Below are 22,537 nucleotides of genomic sequence, written 5' to 3'. Positions count from 1 at the left end.
AACAAGGCTGCAGGGTTTTAAGGAAACCACAAGTTTTCTTGTGGTTTCAAATACGCTGCAGCCTTGCCAGAAATATATCAAGTTTGGCTCTTACACGCTGCTGAAATCATGGCAGGTGGTCCAGAACTGGTTTCAAACTGATGCACTCTTTTTGGGTAAACACTTAAGAATTATTCTTTCACTAAAGCAACTCACATGGGTCCTACTGTGTTGGAATTATTATATATTTCAATTTGTGAACAAAATCACGTTCCTAAGGCAACTAATTTTAATTGTGAAAGACATTAGAAAGTAAAGCTAAGTTGATAAGGTACAATAGCTTTTGTTCGTAGTTTTATGGAAAAAGTAAAAATTAAGACCCTATCCTGCTACGTAATGGAAAACCACTCTTCTTTTTGAAATGTCACCTTTTTCAGTGGTGAGAAGAGTAAGATCCTGCTCTTAGGCAGAAAAAGCCAAATGCACGTGTATAGAATAGGAATAGCAATAGCAGTTAGACTTACATACCGCTTCCTAGGGCTTTCAGCCCTCTCTAAGCGGTTTACAGAGTCAGCATATCGTTCCCACAGTCTGGGTCCTCATTTCACCCACCTCGGAAGGATGGAAGGCTGAGTCAACCTTGAGCCGGTGAGATTAGAACCGCCGAACTGCAGATAGCAGTCAGCTGAAGTGGCCTGCAGTACTGCACACTCTAACCACTGCGCCACCTTGGCTCTAGATAGATAGATGAAGATAGATAGATAGATAGATAGATAGATAGATGATAGATAGATAGATAGATAGATGATAGATGATAGATAGATGATAGATAGATAGATAGATGATAGATAGATAGATAGATAGATAGATAGATAGATAGATAGATAGATAGATAGGAGATATGGATGGATGGATGGATGGACGGACAGAGATAGATAGATAGATAGATAGATAGATAGATAGATAGATAGATAGATAGCAATAGCAGTTAGACTTATATACCGCTCCATAGGGCTCTCAGCCCTCTCTAAGCGGTTTACAGAGTCAGCATATTGCCCCCACAGTCTGGGTCCTCATTTTACCCACCTCGGAAAGGATGGAAGGCTGAGTCAACCTTGAGCCGGTGAGATTAGAACCGCTGAACTGCAGATAGCAGTCAGCTGAAGTGGCCTGCAGTACTGCACCCTAACCACTGCGCCACCACCAGGCTGAATAGTAGTGCCTGTGAGTGGGATCTAGGTGTCCTTGTGGACCACCACTTAACTATCATTCAGCAGTTGTGCTGCAGCTGCCAAAAAAGTCAGTGAAGTATTCTGCTACATCAAGAAAGGGATAGCATCAAGTTCACAAGAAATGATAATACCAGTCATCAGGGGTGAAATGCTACTGGCTCAGGCCAGTTCGCCCAAACTGGTAATAAAAGATGCTAAAAAAAAACTTTTTAAAGCATTTTTTTTACTACCAGTTCGCGTGAATAGATAGTAAAAAATGCTAAAGAAAGTTAAAAAAAAGTTTTGATGATCGCACGGCACAGCTGATTGTTGAAAAGATATTATAAAAAACAGAATTTCTGTAAGATGACAGAAATTCGATGAATGAAAGAAGCAGACATTATTCATAAGACATTTATTGAACAATCACTTTGCAAGAAAAAAAAATGAGAAGATTGCGTTCTCTTATAAAGCAAATTAAGAATACTACATAGAGAATAAAATTGAATTCTTGTGGTAAACAATCATAATCATAGGAAACTGAATTTTCCCAATTTTGGGCAAATATATGGCTTGAAATACATAACTGCAGCTAACCTTCCAAGCAAAATCAATTAAAAAAAAACAGATGAGATACAAGAAAGGAAATGATGCATTGTGGTGTTCATTCACTCACTGTATTTGCAATGCAAAATCATCAATAGTCAGATAATCCATGTAGAATACAGAAAAATCTCCTAACCCTTTGGCAGGCATTTCATTACATTCTTTAAGTCTGAAGAATTGGGACATCGACTCTTTGGATAAGTAAATGAACCACTAAATCCAATGAACTGATGTGGCTAAATCAGTGTTTCTCAACCTTGGCTACTTGAAGATGTCCGGACTTCAACTCCCAGAATTCTGGAAGTTGAAGTCCAGACATCTTCAAGTGGCCAAGGTTGAGAAACATTGGGCTAAATAGTAGTAAATAGTACAGTGCTGAATTGTGAACCCAAAATGGACTGGCAGAAAAAAAATGGATGTACAATCCTAAAGTGGCATTGCGGAAGAATGACAATAAAGTCTTTGTTATTCTTGAACCTAACATAATCCCTTCTCCAGCACTTCAAACTCCAAGTGTTAAACTTAATTTCGGCCCCACTCTTCAGCTTGTTGAATCCCACTATCTTCACCTGAAACTGGCAGCATATTCATTTATTTGGAGTCAGTGGCATCCCTACTAGGCCCAGTTATCGCTTCTACAGTATGCTCATGGCAAGGCCAGGCTTTTACCATGCTACTGGGACAAAAACTACATAATCAAATCACAGAACTGTCCTCACTTTTTCTTTTACAGTGTTGAGGAAATCTTGGAGGAATTATTACTGTGTTATCCATGCCTCAATAATTGGCACCTTCCTTTAGGTATGCATGACAAGTAGATGCTAAAAGCACTGCCATCAGAAACTGCCCTCCACGTGTTATCTAGCAATTGAATGTGCATACGGCAGAGCTGTGACACTATCCAGGAATAAGAGTGGGGTTAAGCTAGATAGGAGTTGTATACCTGAGGAGCTGGCTGATATTGCTAAATCTTCAGCTCTTATTATTAGCCTATTCTAAAATCCTGAAAAATACACTGTACTACTGTTCGAGAAATGAATCGGAATCACCCTCCATACGGCGATTGAGCTGAATCATTGACAATTCTTGATCTGCAGTTGTCCAGGAATGGCTGGAACCCCAAGCCTACCCATGGAACTTCAGAGGTTACATTCACTGGGAACGTTTGTTATGTTGAATAGAGAAAGATTACTGGGTGTGACTCTCAAAATATGAGAAAAAGTAACACAAACTCTCATTGATTCCCCTTCTTATGCTTGCCAGCTCTCAACTTAAGTCAGTGGTTGCCAAACTTGGCAACTTTAAGACTTGTGGACTTCAACTCCCAGAATTCTCCAGCCAGCAGAGCTGGCTGGAGAATTCTGGGAGTTGAAGTCCACAAGTCTTAAAGCTGCCAAGTTTGGCAACCACTGGATTAGGGGAACATATTTAAGGTCAAACCTTTGAATATGGGGGTTACATCAGATTTCTTTATTTCCTTTTAAAGTAATTTTAGTAGGTGTTTAGGTTATTAAATGTTGTTTTTTTTTATCCAGGCTTCTTTTCAAATTATAATAAATCATTCACTGTCCTTGGCATAGAATGAACTGTAAATCTAAATAAAAATGTCCCTCAACAAACATGTATGGGGTTTTCTTTAAAAAGGAGATAATATTTCTCCCCCCCCCCCAATACATTATATCTGAAAATGCCCATCTAGAAAAAGATAGTCATTAAAATTTTAATTCGAATGAAAACAGCTAATGCTGTGAAGCCAGAGGAAAGTATTCAAACATTTCCTTTTCTTAATCAGTTAAGCATACTATTCCAAGTCCTTTGTCAGCTAATTAATGCTAGTCTAAACTCTAAGCTCTGCTGGCTGGAGAATTCTGGGAGTTGAAGTCCACAAGTCTTAAAGTTGCCAAGTTTGGGAACCACTGACTTAATGGAAAGCGAGGGTGTGTGTGATCCAGAGATGCCACCAGGGCTTTTCTCTCTCTCTCTTGAGTCACAGCATCTAATGCAGAAGTTAGCAAAACCGCCGTCTGAATTTTAGTTTAGCCTCCGCCTGGGCAGTGAAGTCTTGTAAAGAGATTTGCCCCTGGCCTCAATATAGAAGATCCGCATTTCTTTGCCATCGATCTCAAAGTAGGCAAAGCCTCCTTGGGAAGAGGGCTGCCCGTAGAAGAAGCGTAGGTAGCCATTCGGGACTTTGTGAAGGTGTTGCTTGGAGTCGTCCATGAAGTTTCCTGCCCCGCTTAGCACATGACCTATGCCACCTTTGTCCTGTAGATACTATTCAATGGAGAAAGAAGAAGAAGAAACAACAACAGATTTAGATCAGGACCGCATCACACCATCTTGGGGGCATCTTTGCCCATTAACATTCCTATGGAGAAACATTAATTAGCTTTCTATTCAGAATATAGAATAACAGAGTTAGAAGAGACTTTGGAGATCTCCTAGTGCAATTACCTGTCCAGCACCTATATTGAACAAATAGCTGTCCAATCTCTTCTTTAAAACCTCTAGTCATGGAGAACCAGAGGTGGGTTCCTACCAGTTCGCACCAGTTCGGTAGAACCGGTTCGTCAAATCTACCGAACCGGTTAGAAGAGGCTCCAGCAGTGGACCCGGAAAGCAGGCCACACCTACAGAAGAGGTTCTGAAATTTTTTGAAACCCACCACTGACACACACACACACACACAGAGAGAGAGAGACAGACAGACAGACTCACACACAGACAGACTCACACACAGACAGACTCACACAGAGAGAGAAAGAGAGAAAGAAAGGAAGAAAGAAAAAAAGAAAGAAAGAAAAAGTGAGAGAGATATGAAAGAAAAAAAGGAAAAAGGGACAGAGAGACAAAAGGAAGGAAAGAGAGAGAGAGAATGAGAGAGAGAGAGAGAGAGAGAGAGAGAGAGAGAGAGAGAGAGAGAGAGAGGGAGAGGGAGTCATGGTCGGCAAGCCACTCCCACCAGGTCACATAGCTGGCAAGCCACTCCCACAAAGGAGGCCACACCCACAGAGTAGGTTCAAAAAAAATTTGAAACCCACCACTGTGGAGAACCCACAACTTTTGGAGGCAAGCTGGTCCACCGATTAATTGCTTGATGTGTAGTGGGACTTGCAGAACAATTATGGCAGGCTCATTGTGATAATCACAGTAATGGGGGAAAAAAATATTAGATGCTGCAGCCAAACTAAGCCTGGAGAACAATTGCTGCATTTAATGCTCAGAATGTACTGGATGACACAGGCAATGAAATGCATGGCTGTTGCTAAAAGGGCTTTCGGTGTGTGTGAAGCGAACAGAACAGAGTGGATTTGGGGACAGAGCATTCAATCTTAGGAAACACACGCAGGGAAGCTAAGCTCATTCAAGAAAAGCTTTCATGAACATGAAAGAGCCGAGGTGGCGCAGTGGTTAAATGCAGCACTGCAGGCTACTTCAGCTGACTGCTAGTTCGGCAGTTCGGCTGTTCAAATCTCACCGGCTCAGGGTTGACTCAGCCTTCCATCCTTCCGAGGTGGGTGAAATGAGGACCCAGACTGTGGGGGCAATATGCTGACTCTGTAAACTGCTTAGAGAGGGCTGAAAGCCCTATGAAGCGGTTTATAAGACTAACTGCTATTGCTATCTATCTATCTATCTATCTATCTATCTATCTATCTATCTATCTATCTATCTATCTATCTATCTATCTATCTATCTATCTATCTATCTATCTATCTATCCATATCTCTTATCTATCTATCTATCTAGAGCCGAGGTGGCACAGTGGTTAGGGTGCAGTACTGCAGGCCACTTCAGCTGACTGTTATCTGCAGTTCAGCGGTTCTAATCTCACCGGCTCAAAGGTTGACTCAGCCTTCCATCCTTCCGAGGTGGGTAAAATGAGGACCCGGATTGTTGTTGGGGGCGATATGCTGATTCTGTAAACCGCTTAGAGAGGGCTGAAAGATCTATGAAGCGGTATATAAGTCTAACTGCTATTGCTATTGCTATTGCTAAGCTCATTCAAGAAAAGCTTTCATGAACTTTCAAAAAAACCCAAGAGCTGGTTAGGGAGAAGGCAAGAATAGGCACAACACAAATACACACACAACAGCGACAAAGGTAAGTCAAGGCAAAAGAGCACTGGCTAGGTTTCGCTCACTCAAGCCACAACGAAAGCCGAAAGGTTATGCTTGAGATTGTTATAAGAAAGAAACTATTTTTAAAAAAGCAATAAATTCCACTGCAGCCTGGAAAGCAGATCAAAGAAAATGCAAACATGCCAAATCTTATTTGACATTTATTGCCATAAAGCATTTCCACTCTTGGTCATCTCCAGCAATTATAAGGGAGCCTATTGTCCTTCCCATTTTACAAGTTAAAAATAAAGACTGTCAGGCAGGTTTCCTGGGAGGCCTGGAGCTTGGTCTCAAACCTTCTGTCTTTCATCAGTTGGATTCCCATTCCGGTAGCCTTCCAAATGTTCTGTGCTACAGCCACAACCACCTCAGCAAGATGGTCAGTGGGGTAGTGGAAGTTGTAGATCAGAAACATCTAGAGCAGTGTTTCTCAACCTTGGCAACTTGAAGATGTCTGGACTTCAACTCCCAGAATTCCCCAGCCAGCGAATGCTGGCTGGGGAATTCTGGGAGTTGAAGTCCGGACATCTTCAAGTTGCCAAGGTTGAGAAACACTGTGCTAGTCATTCCCTACTCTAGGGGGAGCCAATGGAACAGCTTGTCTTCAGAAGTTGTGGGTGCTTCATCCCTGGAGGCTTTTAAGAAGAGACAGTCATCTATCTGAAACGATTATAGGTTCTCCTGCTTGAACAGGGGGCTGGACTAGAAGAACTCCAAGATGCTTTCCAGCTCTATTCTATTCTATCTAGATTTCTAAAATGATTTCCACAGCAGGAGTCATCATGCTAGACCAGTGTTTCTCAACCTTGGCAACTTGAAGATGTCCGGACTTCAACTCCCAGAATTCCCCAGCCAGCATTCGCTGGCTGGGGAATTCTGGGAGTTGAAATCCGGACATCTTCAAGTTGCCAAGGTTGAGAAACACTGGTCTAGAGAGTTGCAGGTTCCCTCCCTACAGAGGACAGCAGGACTCAATGATGAGGTTTCTTCGCTCACCTGCAGGTTGTGATCATGGCCACACAGGTAGGCAGTGGCCTTGTACTTCAATAGCATTGGCTGGAGCTGCTTGACCAAGCATTCAGTGGGGCCGTGCTTCCCCACAGACCACACTGGGTAGTGCCCTGCTACCAGCAAGTAGTCATCCTGGCAATTGGCCATCTGTTTGCGGAGCCAAGCCAATTGGCTACGGGCCAGGCCTGCATTCTGAGCACGTAAGGGCTGCTCGCTTTGGAAGTCATCTGAATTACCGCAGATGGTCACCGTGTCGATCATGAGGATTGTAACAGTAGAATTGCTGCCGGGAACTTTGAACCTCAGCTTGTAGTAATATTTAGGGAAATGCCTGTGTAAAAAAGATTGGAGGAAGAAGTGTTAGAGGAAAGCAAGGGAACCTTCACAAGAGCATTTCCAAGGTACTTCAAGATCTACTAAAGACAAACCTCCTGGATTACTTCAAAAAAAAATCTCCATCCCAACTGATTTGATTGATTTGATTTGATTTGTCTTGTCTTGTATGCCGCCCACTCCCGAAGGACTCCGGGCGGCTCACAATACACAAGGGAAAGGGGGAAAACTAGACAAAGACAACACCTTAAAAACAAAACCGCAACATTCACAATTTCCGTGGGGCTGGATATTTCACAGGCCCCCCGGCCAGCTGGAGCAGCCAGGACTTGGTGGCTTTGCGGAAGGCCGGGAGGGTAGTAAGGGTCCGGATCTCTAGCCTATTCTTTATTCTCTTTTGAAAACAAGTGTTTTATTTCCATTTCATTCCATACAATCACATGTATACTGTGCATAACTGGGGCATATAACATTGAATAATAAACACAGCCCTCGCTTTTATAGACAATACCCCCCACAATACAAACCTAATATACCACCTTGACCCACCATACACCCTCTTTCACCCCCTTCCAACTTTCATTCTTCCTTCCTACATACCCCTCTACTTCCTACTTCCCCTCCCCCTCTATCACTCCTCTCTCTTACATTCCCTCCCTTCCTTCTCCTCCTGCCTCCGATCCTCTCTCCCACCCTCTCCACCCCTCCTTCTTCTTTCACTCTACTCCTCCCTTCGGTGTACCTCTATTGTCTGCCACTATATTCAGCTTGTCCTATTTTTACACTAACATTGAAAAGCCACAGAATACAAGGGTCCGGATCTCGACAGGGAGATCATTCCAGAGGGCTGGAGCTGCAACAGAGAAGGCTCTCCCCCCCGGGGGGGGGGGGGTTCGCCAGCTGACATTGGCTGGCAGATGGAATCCGGAGGAGACCTAACCTGTGAGATCTGGAATATTATAGCAAATAGCTAATCAAACTGGCAGTTTTGGATCCTTGAATCAAAACTTTGTTTACAAATGTAGTTTGGGGAAGCAAGGAGAATGTACTAATAGCAGTACAGATGTTGTCCAGACGCTACTCTAAGTTCATTCAAAAGCCAGAAAGGATTTATGACTAATAATCTCTGCAGGAGCCATTTTTTTTTAAAATCTAAGCATGTACATATAAAGACAGGATATAAAATCATAGGAAGAATAAAATAAATGATGTTTATGCCCAGAATGTCCCTTGGCAAAGAGGAACACTTTCACAGCCAGAGCATTGGAAGCCAGTTAAAAATTGTGTGCTGGGTGTACGATGCAAAAATGATGATTGATTTATATCAAATGCATGAAGCTAAGAATAGCATTTGAATGATTACATTAATCTGTGGGCTGCAACCTTGGTTTGCTGCAAAGAATTAGAAGCGTTATGACTGTTGTGGGTAGGGCAGGACACAAACTGTTCAATTTGCATAGTTGTGTGTACGTGTTTCTGTTTAAGAAGAAGGAAATATATAGGAGGCAAAGAAAAGTGTTACTGGCTGAATATGTTTGTGGGTGGGACAGGACAGAAGTGTTGAATTAGCATAGTTGTGTGTGGGGAAGGAGGGTGTTTCTGTTTAAGAAGGAAAGACGAGCTCAAAGAAGGCATGCAAGTCTCTGCGTAACATCTGCTCTTATACCACAAGGATAATAAAGGATTTTATGCTATGTTATTGTAAAAGATCATTTAAAAGAATTATTCATTCTCTTTTTGAGAGACAGCACAAACTGGTGGCCTTTGATACTTATTGTTTGTGGGGAAATCCCTTTTTTTCTAATAGAAAGTGCAGTTCAACATGCGAACCAATGGCCAAGAGAAGTGGTCACCCGCCAACAGTGATTGTGCCCAAGTGGAGGTTAGACAACCGTCTGCCTGAGATGCTGTAAGAGGCTGCCCGCAATGACCAGGATTAGCCCCAGAGGCCTCTTCCGGTTCTAAGAGCCGAGGTGGCGCAGTGGTTAAATGCAGCCCTGCAGGCTACTTCAGCTGACTGCAGTTCAGCACTTCGGCTGTTCAAATCTCACCGGCTCAGGGTTGATTCAGCCTTCCATCCTTCCGAGGTGGGTAAAATGAGAACCCGGATTGTTGTTGGGGGCGATATGCTGACTCTGTAAACCGCTTAGAGAGGGCTGAAAGCCCTATGAAGCGGTATATAAGTCTAACTGCTATTGCTATTGCTAGGATTCCATGCTCCTAGTGTGAATATTCTAGCAGAGGATATTCACTACAAGGCAACAGCACTTCTTGCACATTGCTTCTCTTCCCCACCGACACCTGCACATCCAGCAACTGCATTTCCTTCTATCCTTTGTCAGACCCCAGACTCACCAGCGCTTGGAGATTTTGCTGTAGGCAATCTGGGCGGAGACATTCCCAGAGTGATCATGGTTTCCAGCCACAACATACCAAGGCAATTTGCGCAGTGAAGGTGCTTGGAAAACAGATTCAAAGGTTTCCTACAAAGGAACAAGAAACATTTATCTGCGGAGAAGAAGAAGAAATGTTTCCTACACAGTATCAACTGCTGGTAAAAATGTCAAGGTTTTTCCAGGTTCAGTAGAACTTAGAAGAGCCGAGGTGGCGCAGTGGTTAGGGTGCCGTACTGCAGGCCACTTCAGCTGACTGCAATTCTGCAGTTCGGCGGTTCTAATCTCACCGGCTCAAGGTTGACTCAGCCTTCCATCCTTCCGAGGTGGGTGAAATGAGGACCCAGACTGTGGGGGCGATATGCTGACTCTGTAAACTGCTTAGAGAGGGCTGAAAGCCCTATGAAGCGGTATATAAGTCTAACTGCTATTGCTATTATCCCTTCCCGGACTTGGTCTTGATGGAAGCAAGACTGAACTGCGCATGTGGGCACACACAAAAAGAGACATGGAAGGGAAAATTGCTGTGGCTGTGACTGATTGCCACCTGAGGATGTGTTTGTGAACAGAGTGAAACATTTTTCGGTTGGTCGTGGTCATGGCGTTCGTGACCCGAGGTTCCACACAACAAAATTAACAGTTGTTTCTTTTAGAATAATTGGCTTCTGACAAGGAAAGTCAACAGGGGAAAACCAGTTTCACGTAACAACTGCACCAATGCATTTAACAACTGTGGCAAAAAGATCATGAAATGGGACACAGCTCACTTAACAACTGTATTGCTCAGCAATGAAAAATTTAGGCTCAATTGTGATTTTAAGTAGAGGATTACCTGTAGCAGGTTGGGGGGGTCATTGACATAAGAAAATGTTCCTTGATCTGGGTACTTATTATCTTTGTAAGTTTACAGACTGACAGCTTCACTCCATCACACCCCTAGGAAAAACTAGGGAGCCTCTGCATTCGAACCTAAGTGGATTCTTCAGGGATTAAACTTTTTCCTGTGAGATTTAATGAAGGGGAAGCACGCTGCCTTTTTAAGAAGGGCATCATTGCCTAAAAATCCTTGCAAGGGGTCTTCCCAGTTCTGATGGAAGAAAGGAATAGTCAGAGGCCCAAAATGGGATTCTTCCCGAACAGGAATCTGCTTCAGTTATTGATTGCCTCCTGCCCTCTTTGGGATGTTCAGTTGCAATCTGATGCTGTATCAGAGATAATTCTACCCATCCACTTGAAAGGGAGTCCTGTCCAACAAAGGGATTAGAAACTGCCTAATCCCTGGAGAAGTTTCTCTTGGAGGCTAGAAGGCGAACTCTCCCTCCCTCCCAAACAGCCAGGCTGTTCCTATATAAGGGGCCATGTTTCCTAAAACAAACTTATTCCCAAATAAGGTTTTGTCCTCTGAGGGTAGAAGCTGCACATTTGTAAATAGTTTAAAGAAAAAAATCCCAGGAAGGTTTCCTGGTCACCCTTCTTCCTATGGTGTGTGTGTGGGGGGGGGTATGTTTACCCAATGTGCATACATCTTTAGCAGTAGAGGCACCCCTTGTTTTATTGCACTTCAGTTTGTTGTGCTATGCGAATAATGTGGATTTTTTTACAAGACCCCCCACAAGCAAAAAGATTATGACTTGCTGAAGGTGCAGGTGATGATTAGCATTTTAGCAATAAAGTATTATTTTTTTTTTAAAAAAAAGGTATGTACATTGGGTTTATTTAGAGATAACGCTATTGCACACTTAATGGATTACAGTATAGCATAAACATAACTTTTATATGCACTGGGAAACTGAAAATGTGTGTGACTCGCTGTATTGTGATATTTACTTCATTGTGAACCAAAATTGCAATATCTCTGAAGTATTCCTGTCCCCTCAGGGAAAAGGGCGGCCTATAAATAAACTTATTCTATTCTATTCTATTCTATTCTATTCTATTCTACAGTTTCTTTCTACTGTTATCATTCCTCATTGTTCAAGCCCATCACTTTTTATTTTGATTCTACTCTTCTCACATTCGCAATGTTTCTGTTCTCTGAATACAGGAAACAAACACATAACCCCAAGGTGTTCTGAAATCTTTCATTTTTTTTTATCATTTTCATTTCTTCACCTCCTCTGTCATTTCTACACAAACGGTTTGCTTTTGCTTTTTCTATTGACGTGGCAAGATGTTATCTATTCAAATGTACATCTCCCAAATTTTAGGATTTCAAGTCTGTAGGTTCCTCCAATCGAATAAGTAAATATCTGTTTCTTCCCTTTCTTGCTAATCCTCCCCTGCAATCTTTTGTAACACCTTGACTGGTGAAGACATCTGGAGGTGTTGAATACTTGCTTCCTCTTTTGGAGCAGGACGACCCACTGACTGATATCATTTAAGTTGATTTGGGATGAGACTGCTTCCTTGTCATTCATAGGCTTCAGTTGATTAACCTTTAGCCAAACTTTACGCAACAGAAATATCTGTAAGAGTTCGGTAGTATGTATAATTTTGCTCTTCAAGGTGAACCTAGGAGCAGGGCCTCCCATGTCATTCTGCTTCCCAATTCCCTGTCTCTGCTGAAGGGAAGACTTCATGATGCCTCACTAACATTTCAATCATCTTTTTGAAGATGGATTACTGTAACACGCTCTACATTCTGGCATATGGGTGTGAGCGATAAATCTTTCTCAGCTACAACTTAACTTATGGTCGTGATCCGTTGGAACCTGACATATACTCCACTTACTAGTGAAGAAATATCTCCACAGAGCTGGGCAAATGCTTGATATTAGCTCAAAAGAGGTGGGCCTTGCAGAATGCTAACTAGATACATATCTGGATTGCACATGGACATCATTCAGAGAACCCTGATGGTGTTTTCATGCTCCTCACCTGAAAACGTTTGTCGTACATATCCGTCACCCCGTTGTAATAAAAGTTGTCTCCGAGAGATAGGATGAAATCAGCTCCCAGGGAAGCAACAGTTCGCCCCATCTCTTTGGCCACGGCTACTTCACGAGCAGTGTAGAAAGGGGCATTGGGGAGCCCACCCCAATCTCCAACTGCAAGGAAGCGCAGGGAGGAGCCAGCTTGAAGGCTTGGAAGGACAGCCAGGAAAACCCCCAGGAGGTACAAGAAGCTCATCCTCTGAAAATGAGAGAAAAGATGAAATCGTATTACGTATTTTTACGCTCACAGACACACTGTCAGCCTCTGTTTTGCTGCTTGCTATTCGGCTGCCATTTAAACGGGGAGGGTGGGCATGGTATTTGGGCGAGGGAAATAATCTGTGCAGGAGGACTGTTAATTGGGAGTTGTTCCCACCATTCGTTTGCACAGGTGGAAGGAGGGGAGTTTCCCGCCAAGGCCAACTGTCCAGCATACCAACCTGATGATGCTTTTTGAAGATGTCTCCCACATGACAGTTGTGGAGATATATGATTGGACTATGGACTGGGGTACCAAGGGGAGGGGAATGAATCATGTATTGATATCTATTTGCTTTCGCGCTCTTTTGCTCAGATCCAGCTTCACTTCGCTTCTCATTACTTGCAATCAGTAAAAGTACACTTAATTCTGCAAAATGGAGTTGAGTGGTTTCTTTCCTGGTTATTAAGTGAAGGAGCCGTGATATTAAGCTGAATCTCAACCTCGCACCCATCCCGGAGCCAACACCTTGGGTGCACCCAACACTGAAGAATGTCCCACCAGGGCAGTGATCAAGAGGAAGATATGGGAGTGGCCGCAGGCCCTTCGGTGACGGAGCTGTTGGCTTCTGCATACAACAGGCAGGAGAAAGAATCCCAGAACTTATCTTAACTTATCTTATCCCAGAACTTATCCAGCCAACTTCACAGCCAGACTGTGGGGGAGATATGCTGACTCTGTAAACTGCTTAGAGAGGGCTGAAAGCCCTAGGAAGCGGTATATAAGTCTAAGTGCTATCTTGCTCATTTTGTATTGTAGGAAGTTAGCACCCACCCCGCTCCTAGAAAATGAAATATTTTAGGAAATATTAAAAGGGGAGAATATTCCCTCCTAAAGGTAGGCAGAAACTCATCCCCACCACCACCTTTGTCAATGAGGAACCAGATAAACATTTTTAGCCAGGAAACTCAATCTTAATAGCTCCCCTCACCTCAATGGGCCATTAAAAGGCCCGGGCCTTTACATAACAAAGATATGCCTCCTTCAGGCAGACTCATCTGCAATAGAAAACTCACCACATGGCATCTGGGAACTCAACCAAGCTCCGGACTCAAAAGACACACAACCTACAAAGATAGCTAAGACCACCGCCACCACCCGCCCCTGGGAGCTTGACAACCGATCAGAATACATTTCTTACACAGGAACGGGAGACAGAGAGGTGGGGCCGAGTAGAGAGTATAAAAAGTTCAGGAAGTCTCAGGAAGCACCTCCCCTTCTTTTTCTTCACTGAACATCTTCAAATCATGTGATCCCCCTTTTGCCTAGGAGACCTCAAGCCACGTGGTCCTGTCCACCATTAAAACCATCTTTCCAAACAGCCTCCATGTTTCCAGTGTCTTTTCCCCCACTTGGCACTGAACTCAACAGGACATTTCTATGGCTTATGCCCGTGGTTCCCAAACTTGGCAACTTTAAGACTTGTGGACTTCAACTCCCAGAATTCTCCAGCCAGCTCTGCAGAGCTGGCTGGAGAATTCTGGGAGTTGAAGTCCACAAGTCTTAAAGTTGCCAAGTTTGGGAACCACTGGCTTATGCAAAAGTATTAGCTTGATTGACCAAAGTTATCAGTTGTGACTGAGGTCAATACCTTTTGATCTACCTGGTGATGATCATCTTTCAGTTCAATTTGAATGTCAGGTAAAAATGGTAAAATCACAAATTAAATAGAAAAAGGTATAGGGAATGGTGGTATAAATTACATTAGATTCCATTTCCCTGGCATGAGACAGGAAGATATGCAAAACTCCCCCAAAGTATTGGAAAGGTATCTTGCTCAGGCGATCTTAGGGATTAAACTCAAAATAAAATTTCTAAAACGCAATATATTTTACTAGATATAATTCCAGAACATATAAATGTCATATTTTATTCAGATTATTTTATTAAGATTATTGCTGTGAGGACAAACTTCACCTACTAAAAATGCTAACCTTTTTTTCTCTTTTAATACTTATAGTAATATAGAGGAGATGCTAGCATTAATTCCAAAAAATGCTTATTTTTTTCTTTTATATCTTCTATAGCTTATATTTTCTATATCATATTTTCTATATCTGATAGGAAATCTCATATTGCATTTTGCTTGGCGTGCTTCATCATTTACTAATTGAGCATTAATTGTATAACTTTCCTGTTTTGTATTTATTGTTGATATTGTTTTGAAAATATACTTTGCTTTAAGTAAAAATAAGTTAATTAAAGAGTGCCTAAAACACTATTAGCACAACTGTCAGTCTTTGCTTTCTTGCTTTAAAACTTTTAAGAAATCAGGTGTATCCAGAATGTTTCATTAATGCGTTTTTAAACACAGCTCTCAATGTGCATGTTCAAAAAGTCTAATCCCAAGATTGTTAGTAGTTTATGTTGGAAAAGATTTCCCCCTGTGAGAGAGAAGAGGAGGAACTGACTGGGGAGGGAAACTCCAAAACTGGCCTTTTCAGCAACTCATTTGCATTTCAATGGGAAATTGAATGGGAAACTGCAAGACAAGATCATTCTAAATGTCCTATCTTCCTAGTTATCAGCCTATTCTCTTCCAAATTCTCCTGTGGCTTGCTTTCTTTCTTTCTTTCTTTCTTTCTTTCTTTCTTTCTTTCTTTCTTTCTTTCTTTCTTTCTTTCTTTCTTTCTTTCTTTCTTTCTTTCTTTCTTTCTTTCTTTCTTTCTTTCTTTCTTTCTTTCTTTCTTTCTTTCTTCTACCTTTAAGATTCCGATGTAATCGCCTATCCAAATATATAACATTAAAAAAAAAGACTTAACATAAGATTATTTTCCCACTTGGAAAAAGCCGAATTATCATCTTCCAGATTGTTTTGCATGCAGTATTTCTCATTGTTAATAATTCTAAATCTGCCTGTGGCTGATCACTTTAAATATGCCGTAGCACAATCCTAATGAATCAAACTGAACGTCAGTGATATTATGTTGTTGCAATAACAAATCAGCCAAATCATAAAACCAAATAAAATAAGCACCAAAACTTTTTAGAGTAGTGCCTGACCTTCCTCTCATCGCTCACAGTAGCCAAGAGTTAAAGAATAGGTGCTGTGATCAAACTATTTTCTCTTCTAGCAATCCACACGATACGTTTTTATTGCTACTGTGGTCAAGATCATCTTGAATAAGTAAGATCGACGCTGATTGTTTGTAAGTCCTCGAATGAGAGGTTAAGATGGACAGACAGACCCAGCAAAGAAATTGCACCTTTGGTTGGTTGGACAGGTAGCCTGTTGCAGAAGTTATTTTTTTCAGAAGTCATTTCGGGGTAAAGTTCAATTTGTTTTGCGCTTCCTCCGCGTGGCCTGATGCCTCCCTGCCTCTGTTATTTAGCCACGTTGGCATCCCATTATCTATGGGTCTTTTCCAGCTAGGGGCCACCCGGTGGATCCTGGCAAGAGAGGTAAGAAAGACAGCAAAAGTGTCTGTCTGTCTGTCTGTGTGTGTGTGTGTGTGTGAGAGAGAGAGAGAGAGAGAGAGAGAGAGAGAGAGAGAGGAGGGAGGGAGGGAGGGAGGGAGGGAGGGAGAGAGAGAGAAAGAGAAAGAGAGAGAGAGAAAGAGAGAGAGAGAGAGAGGTCGCTGCCAGCAAAACTGCCTTCTTACGTCTGCAAAGCTGCCTTCTTACGTCTGTCCCTTTGTACGACCAACGCGCCCGTCCAGGGCTTCTCTCAGCGCCGCTCCGGGATCTCTCGCCCACGCCAGAAGAACTGGAGCGACTCACCGGTCGCAGCGGGGGATTTTTATCAGGGGCTGAAAAGGGGAAGCGGGGACGGGGTGGGCAGTCCCTTCGGGCGCCCCCCTCCCCCCCAGGGGAGCAGCGGCCAGGCAGAAAAGCTGAGTGTGGCGGAGGAAGAAGCCGCACGTGACGCTCATCCTCCTCCGCCCCTGCTGAGCCTCAAGTCATTTGTTAACCTGAGCGGGGCTGATAAGAGGCGCGGCCGCCCGGAGGCATTTAACCCTTCTCAGGTGCCCGGACGTTGGATCCGAGGAGGGCACGCTCTGCAGCTGAAGAGGCCTCGGAGGACACCGTGGAATGAGAAGGGGGGGCGGCCGCCGGCCGTTCTGCAGGAATGATCCCCTCTGAGTCAAGCTGAAGCAATAGCAATAGCAGTTAGACTTCTATACCGCTTCGTAGGGCTTTCAGCCCTCTCTAAGCGGTTTACAGAGTCAGCATATCGCCCCCAACAACAATCCGGGTCCTCATTTCACCCACCTCGGAAGGATGGAAGGCTGAGTCAACCTTGAGCCGGTGAGATTTGAACAGCCGAACTGCAGATAACAGTCAGCTGAAGTGGCCTGCAGTACTGCACCCTAACCACTGCGCCACCTCGGCTCTAGATAGATAGATAGATAGATAGATAGATAGATAGATAGATAGATAGATAGATAGATAGATAGATAGATAGATAGATAGATAGATAGATAGATAGATAGATAGATAGATAGATAGATAGATAGATAGATAGATAAGAGATATGGATGGATGGACGGACAGACAGACAGAGATATAGAGATATAGATAGATAGATAGATAGATAGATAGATAGATAGATAGATAGATAGATAGATAGATAGATGATAGATAGATAGATAGCAACAGCAGTTAGACTTATATACTGCTTCATAGGGCTTTCAGCCCTCTCTAAGCGGTTTACAGAGTCAGCATATTGCCCCCAACAACAATCTGGGTCCTCATTTCACCCACCTCGGAAGGATGGAAGGCTGAGTCAACCTTGAGCCGGTGAGATTAGAACCTCTGAACTGCAGATAGCAGTCTGCTGAAGTGGCCTGCAGTACTGCACTCTAACCACTGCGCCACCTCGGCTAAAAAGAGGGAGTCATCCCGCTCGAGCCTGGAGACAGACACCCCCCCCCCCAGCCTGAGATCTTGGTGAGATCCTGTGCAGATAAGGGAGATCTTTGGATGCTAAAACATAAACGGGAAAGGATTTTGTGTCACTTAGGCAGATAAAAGGTCAAAGGCTGCTGACGCTCCACGCAGAGATAACAAGGAAGATGGCTCAAGGGGGGGAGCTGACCTTGAATGCTACCCTTCAATCCTACTTGATCCTCCTGAATCAGATAAGCACAACGAAGCTGACTTTTAATATCTAAATAAAATGTGATGGGTAGCCATTAATTATGACTGCATGTGCAATGGGAGAAATCTTCAGGATCATGTTGGGAATGAACACCAGGACACTGACATCTCTTTCAAGCCTTGAGAGTCAACTACTGCAGGCCACTTCAGCTGACTATTATCTGCAGTTCAGCGGTTCTAATCTCACCGGCTCAAGGTTGACTCAGCCTTCCATCCTTCCGAGGTGGGTGAAATGAGGACCCAGACTGTGGGGGTGATATGCCGGCTCTGAAAGCCCTATGAAGTGGTATATAAGTCTAACTGCTGTTGCTATCTATCTATCTATCTATCTATCTATCTATCTATCTATCTATCTATCTATCTATCTATCTATCTATCTATCTATCTATCTATCTATCTATCATCTATCTATCTATCTAGAGCCGAGGTGGCACAGTGGTTAGAGTGCAGTACTGCAGGCCACTTCAGCTGACTGTTATCTGCAGTTCGGCTGTTCAAATCTCACTGGCTCAGGGTTGACTCAGCCTTCCATCCTTCCGAGGTGGGTGAAATGAGGACCCAGACTGTGGGGGTGATATGCCGACTCTGAAAGCCCTATGAAGTGGTATATAAGTCTAACTGCTGTTGCTATCTATCTATCTATCTATCTATCTATCTATCTATCTATCTATCTATCTATCTATCTATCTATCTATCTATCTATCTATCTATCTATCTATCTATCATCTATCTATCTATCATCTATCTATCTATCTATCTAGAGCCGAGGTGGCACAGTGGTTAGAGTGCAGTACTGCAGGCCACTTCAGCTGACTGTTAGCTGCAGTTCAGCGGTTCAAATCTCACCGGCTCAAGGTTGACTCAGCCTTCCATCCTTCCGAGGTGGGTGAAATGAGGACCCAGACTGTGGGGGCGATATGCTGACTCTGTAAACAGCTTAGAGAGGGCTGAAAGCCCTATGAAGCGGTATATAAGTCTAACTGCTATTGCTAAGTTATCACAACATAACCCAGAATAAAAAAAGGAAAACATAAAATGGTGCTCTTTTGGAGTGCGTTGAAGATAAGTTTTCCATCAAAACACAGTTGTAAAATAAAAAAAGATAAAAATGCAGCGCATTTCACAGAAGAGTTCTCCTTGCATCGTATGCTCAATCGCCTTCCTGGCTAGCAAGATCAAAAAACCAAGACTGGCTAGCAAGATGCCAGGGCAGGGAGGGAGTTGGGGACCTCTGGACTTGGGTACGGCAAACCCTTCCCATAAAAGACAACTTGCCTGTCCATGGGTTAATACATCAGTTTCAACAGGGAGAGGGAGGCCTAGGATATTTAAAGGGCCTCACGGGTGAAAACCATGTAACAGTCTCCAGCAAGTGCCAAGAGGGCCACATGAAAGCAGTGTATAACAGTTTTGTTGAAGCCAGAGAAAGTTCCAGTTACTGTCCCATGTCTGGATCTGGACACCATGCCCTGCTCTTGAACATCTTTGGAGAAAAAGAAGGCCAGGCCACTGGGCTAATAGATAAGAGAGCCTGGAAGTGGGGACCTTGATTTGGATTCCATGCTGTTGCAAACCCTTTTGGCAATTAGTGAAACACAGTAGGGTTAATTTCTGAATCAGGAGTTGTGGGCTGGGGAATTGCACTGATGGGTTCTCACTTTCTTACACTTCTCTTGAAATGAAAAGAACGCCTCGGGCAAAAATTCACTTAATTTCCATGGGATTTGTTAGTTTAGGTAAATGAAATGCACCGAAAAGTGATATGCAGGAAGTGGCCTGTTCATCTTCCACTATTTGGCAATAGGTGCAAAATTCTTTCGTTTTCTTTTTAAGCTGCTTTATTCTAGCTGAGCATTCTCCTGCTGAACAGATATGGAAAGTCCCGATCAGAGTAAAAGCATGTCTTAGTTGAGATGCCACATTTAGAAAGAATCTGAGATAAAGCAGGATTCAGCGGCCCTGGGAGAAAAAGCTACTTTAAGATTATCCTTTTGTATAGACTTTAGTCTACAGAGAACCATAATCTTAATTTTGAGAGGCAGTTTGATGCAGTGGTTAAAGCATCGGGCTAGAAATTGGGAAATTATGAGGTCCAGTCCCACCTTAGACATGAATCCAGCTGGATGATTCTGGGCTAGTCCCTCTATTGCAATCCTAGGAAAAAGGCAGAGGCAACCACTTCCAGAAAAACCTTGATAATAATCACACACACACACACACACACACACACACACACACACACACACACACTCTTTTGTTAACCAGATTGCACTATTTTGAATAGTCCAGGATTAGTTTCATCAATAGAATGAAAAAAATGTCAAATAGGCGAAGACAGCTGATGAACAATTATAGAATGATCAAAAATTTGATGTCGAGTGGTGTGATGGAAAATTGTGAAGCTCAGTGTATATATGGCACATAACGATGTTAAATTGATTATTATGATTGATTAGAGAGCCGAGGTGGTGCAGTGGTTAGAGTGCAGCACTGCAGGCCACTTCAGCTGACTGCTAGTTCTGCAGTTCGGCTGTTCAAATCTCACCGGCTCAAGGTTGACGCAGCCTTCCATCCTTCCGAGGTGGGTGAAATGAGGAGCCGGATTGTTGTTGGGGGCGATATGCTGACTCTGTAAACCGCTTAGAGAGGCCTGAAAGGCCTATGAAGCGGTATATAAGTCTAACTGCTATTGCTATTATCTGCACAACAGTAGTCTTATGCATCGTCACCTTAGAACAAGCTCATTTGGCCTAGAACAATTTTACTTCTGAAACAACAACAACAAAAAAAAGATGAATACATTTAGCCCTTATTTGATTGCTTTCCTCCCTCTCTCTGTAATAGTGAAATGAAGAAGCTTGGTGGTTATCGCATCACTGATGGGGTACCTCAAGGAATGTGTGTGACAGTTATCATGATACCACAGATGTCCCTGCACCCCCCAACCCCCGCCCCACAAATCTTGGGACTTTGCTGTCCTCACATCAGTACTTCCTTATTCCTCTCTGTACATGTAGATATACGATCATCAGGAGATAGATAAGGGAGACCAGCAAGGTCCTGGTTCCCCCTTTCCCAGCTTTCTTCTTGCTTCAGTTCTAGGCTTCCACAGCACCGTTCCCTGACCTATCCAGACTCTTAGTCAGCAAGCATAGCAATAGCAATAGCAGCTCTGCTGGCTGGAGAATTCTGGGAGTTGAAGTCCACAAGTCTTAAAGTTGCCAAGTTTGGGAACCACTGCCTTTTATCAATAGAATCTCTCAATTCCCCATTTATCATTATCTTTGCTGTTTGTTTATAATATATACCTTCAATGGCTTGGATGAATTTCTTACCAAAGTCCATCTGCTCCAACTATAATAACATAAATAACCAATTCACATTGTCAAAGGCTTTCTATGCATCCAAAAATATCAAGGCCATTTGTTTTTCCGGGTATGCCTCATAATATTCCAAAGTGTCCCGAATTATTCTCATGTTATTTTTGATTCATTGGTGGGTTTCAATTGTTAGAAGCTCTTCTGTAGGTGTGGCCTGCTTTGTGGGAGTGTCTTGCCAGCCATCTGACCGGGTGGGCGTGGCTTGCCAGCCATGTAATTGAGTGGGAGTGGCTTGGCAGTCATGTGACTGTCTGGACGTGGCCAACTTGTAAAATGTAGTGAAACTCACTTAACAACGCTCTTGCTTAGCAACCAAAATGTTGGCTCAGAAACTCTAGCATTTGATGCACGCAAGTCTTAAAGCTGTCAAGTTACAAGACCCTTGCTCCCCTAAGCCTTTAGAAAAAAAACCCCAGGGATGTTCAAACTTGACAGCTTTAAGACTTGTGGACTTCAACTCCCAGAATCCCTCCTCCAGTCATGTTGGCTCAGGAACTCTGGCATTGAAGTGTGCAAGTCTTAAAGCTGTCAAGTCACAAGACCCTTGCACCCCTAACCCTTTAGGAAAAAAACCCCCAGGGGTGTTCAAAGTTGACAGCTTTAAGACTTTTAGATAGGACTCTTAGAGGCAGGTGCGGCGATTGGTGAGCCAGCCAATCAGTGAGCGGTGGGCAGGACAAGCAAGGCGTGGGCGGGGGGGAGGGGTCTGGAACCGGTTCTAAACGGCACGGTAGATTTGTGGAACCGCTTCTATAGGAGAGGTTAGAACTGGCCCTGCTTTGATTTGTCTCTTTGGCAGAAACCCATTTTGATCAGGGTGGATGAAATTATTTAAATATCTTTTAAGTCTTTCTGCCAATATTGAAGCGAAGATTTTATAGTCTGAGTTTTTAGCAGGGAGAGTATCCTCTGCTACATTATATTTAAATATATTTACTGTAGTTCACCAACGTTGTTATATTTCACCTCTTTCCTGGAACTGAATTGCACACATCTTAACGTTGCCAAATTTGAAAAAAAACACTGCTGTAATCAATAGTACTGAATGCTGCTAAAGGTCTAAGACCACCAGGCAAAGATCATCCACCATCAGAGCAACTAATGGCGCCCACCCTCAATCTAAATCAAGACTGTAAGGTCTAAATAATCTAGTTTCCTTAGAGCAGTGGTCTCCAACCTTGGCAACTTTAAGACCTTTGGACTTCAACTCC

At 43.2% G+C, this 22,537-nt stretch overlaps 1 protein-coding gene and 1 long non-coding RNA gene across 3 annotated transcripts; both read right to left on the bottom strand.

The window, feature by feature from the left end:
- Window positions 1-1,590: 1,590 nt before the first annotated feature.
- LOC148048417 (uncharacterized) lies at window positions 1,591-3,126 on the bottom strand. The gene is made up of 2 exons (XR_015696088.1): window positions 2,141-3,126; window positions 1,591-2,052 (listed from the first exon to the last, which is right to left on the bottom strand). It is a non-coding gene; the product is annotated as an uncharacterized LOC148048417 (long non-coding RNA).
- Window positions 3,127-3,464: 338 nt separating this feature from the next.
- ACP5 (acid phosphatase 5, tartrate resistant) lies at window positions 3,465-16,710 on the bottom strand. 2 transcript variants are annotated; one of them, XM_087711043.1, is made up of 5 exons: window positions 16,449-16,710; window positions 12,532-12,786; window positions 9,617-9,744; window positions 6,914-7,259; window positions 3,465-4,070 (listed from the first exon to the last, which is right to left on the bottom strand). In XM_087711043.1, exons 2-5 carry the CDS (start codon window positions 12,781-12,783, stop codon window positions 3,828-3,830), a joined length of 969 nt encoding a protein of 322 aa, XP_087567169.1. In that variant the 5' UTR covers window positions 12,784-12,786; window positions 16,449-16,710; the 3' UTR covers window positions 3,465-3,827. The 2 variants fall into 2 exon arrangements, with proteins under 2 accessions (XP_087567169.1, XP_087567170.1); XM_087711044.1 differs by having other exon boundaries at window positions 16,471-16,710.
- Window positions 16,711-22,537: the final 5,827 nt, after the last annotated feature.

Source organism: Thamnophis sirtalis, unplaced genomic scaffold (assembly GCF_051295495.1).
Source record: "Thamnophis sirtalis isolate CommonGarterSnake01/CBP01778 unplaced genomic scaffold, rThaSir2_p1.2 scaffold_3, whole genome shotgun sequence".
Classification (NCBI taxonomy): domain Eukaryota; kingdom Metazoa; phylum Chordata; class Lepidosauria; order Squamata; family Natricidae; genus Thamnophis; species Thamnophis sirtalis.
The sequence above is the reverse complement of the archived record's forward strand: the minus strand, read 5'-3'. Positions and strand labels throughout refer to the sequence as shown.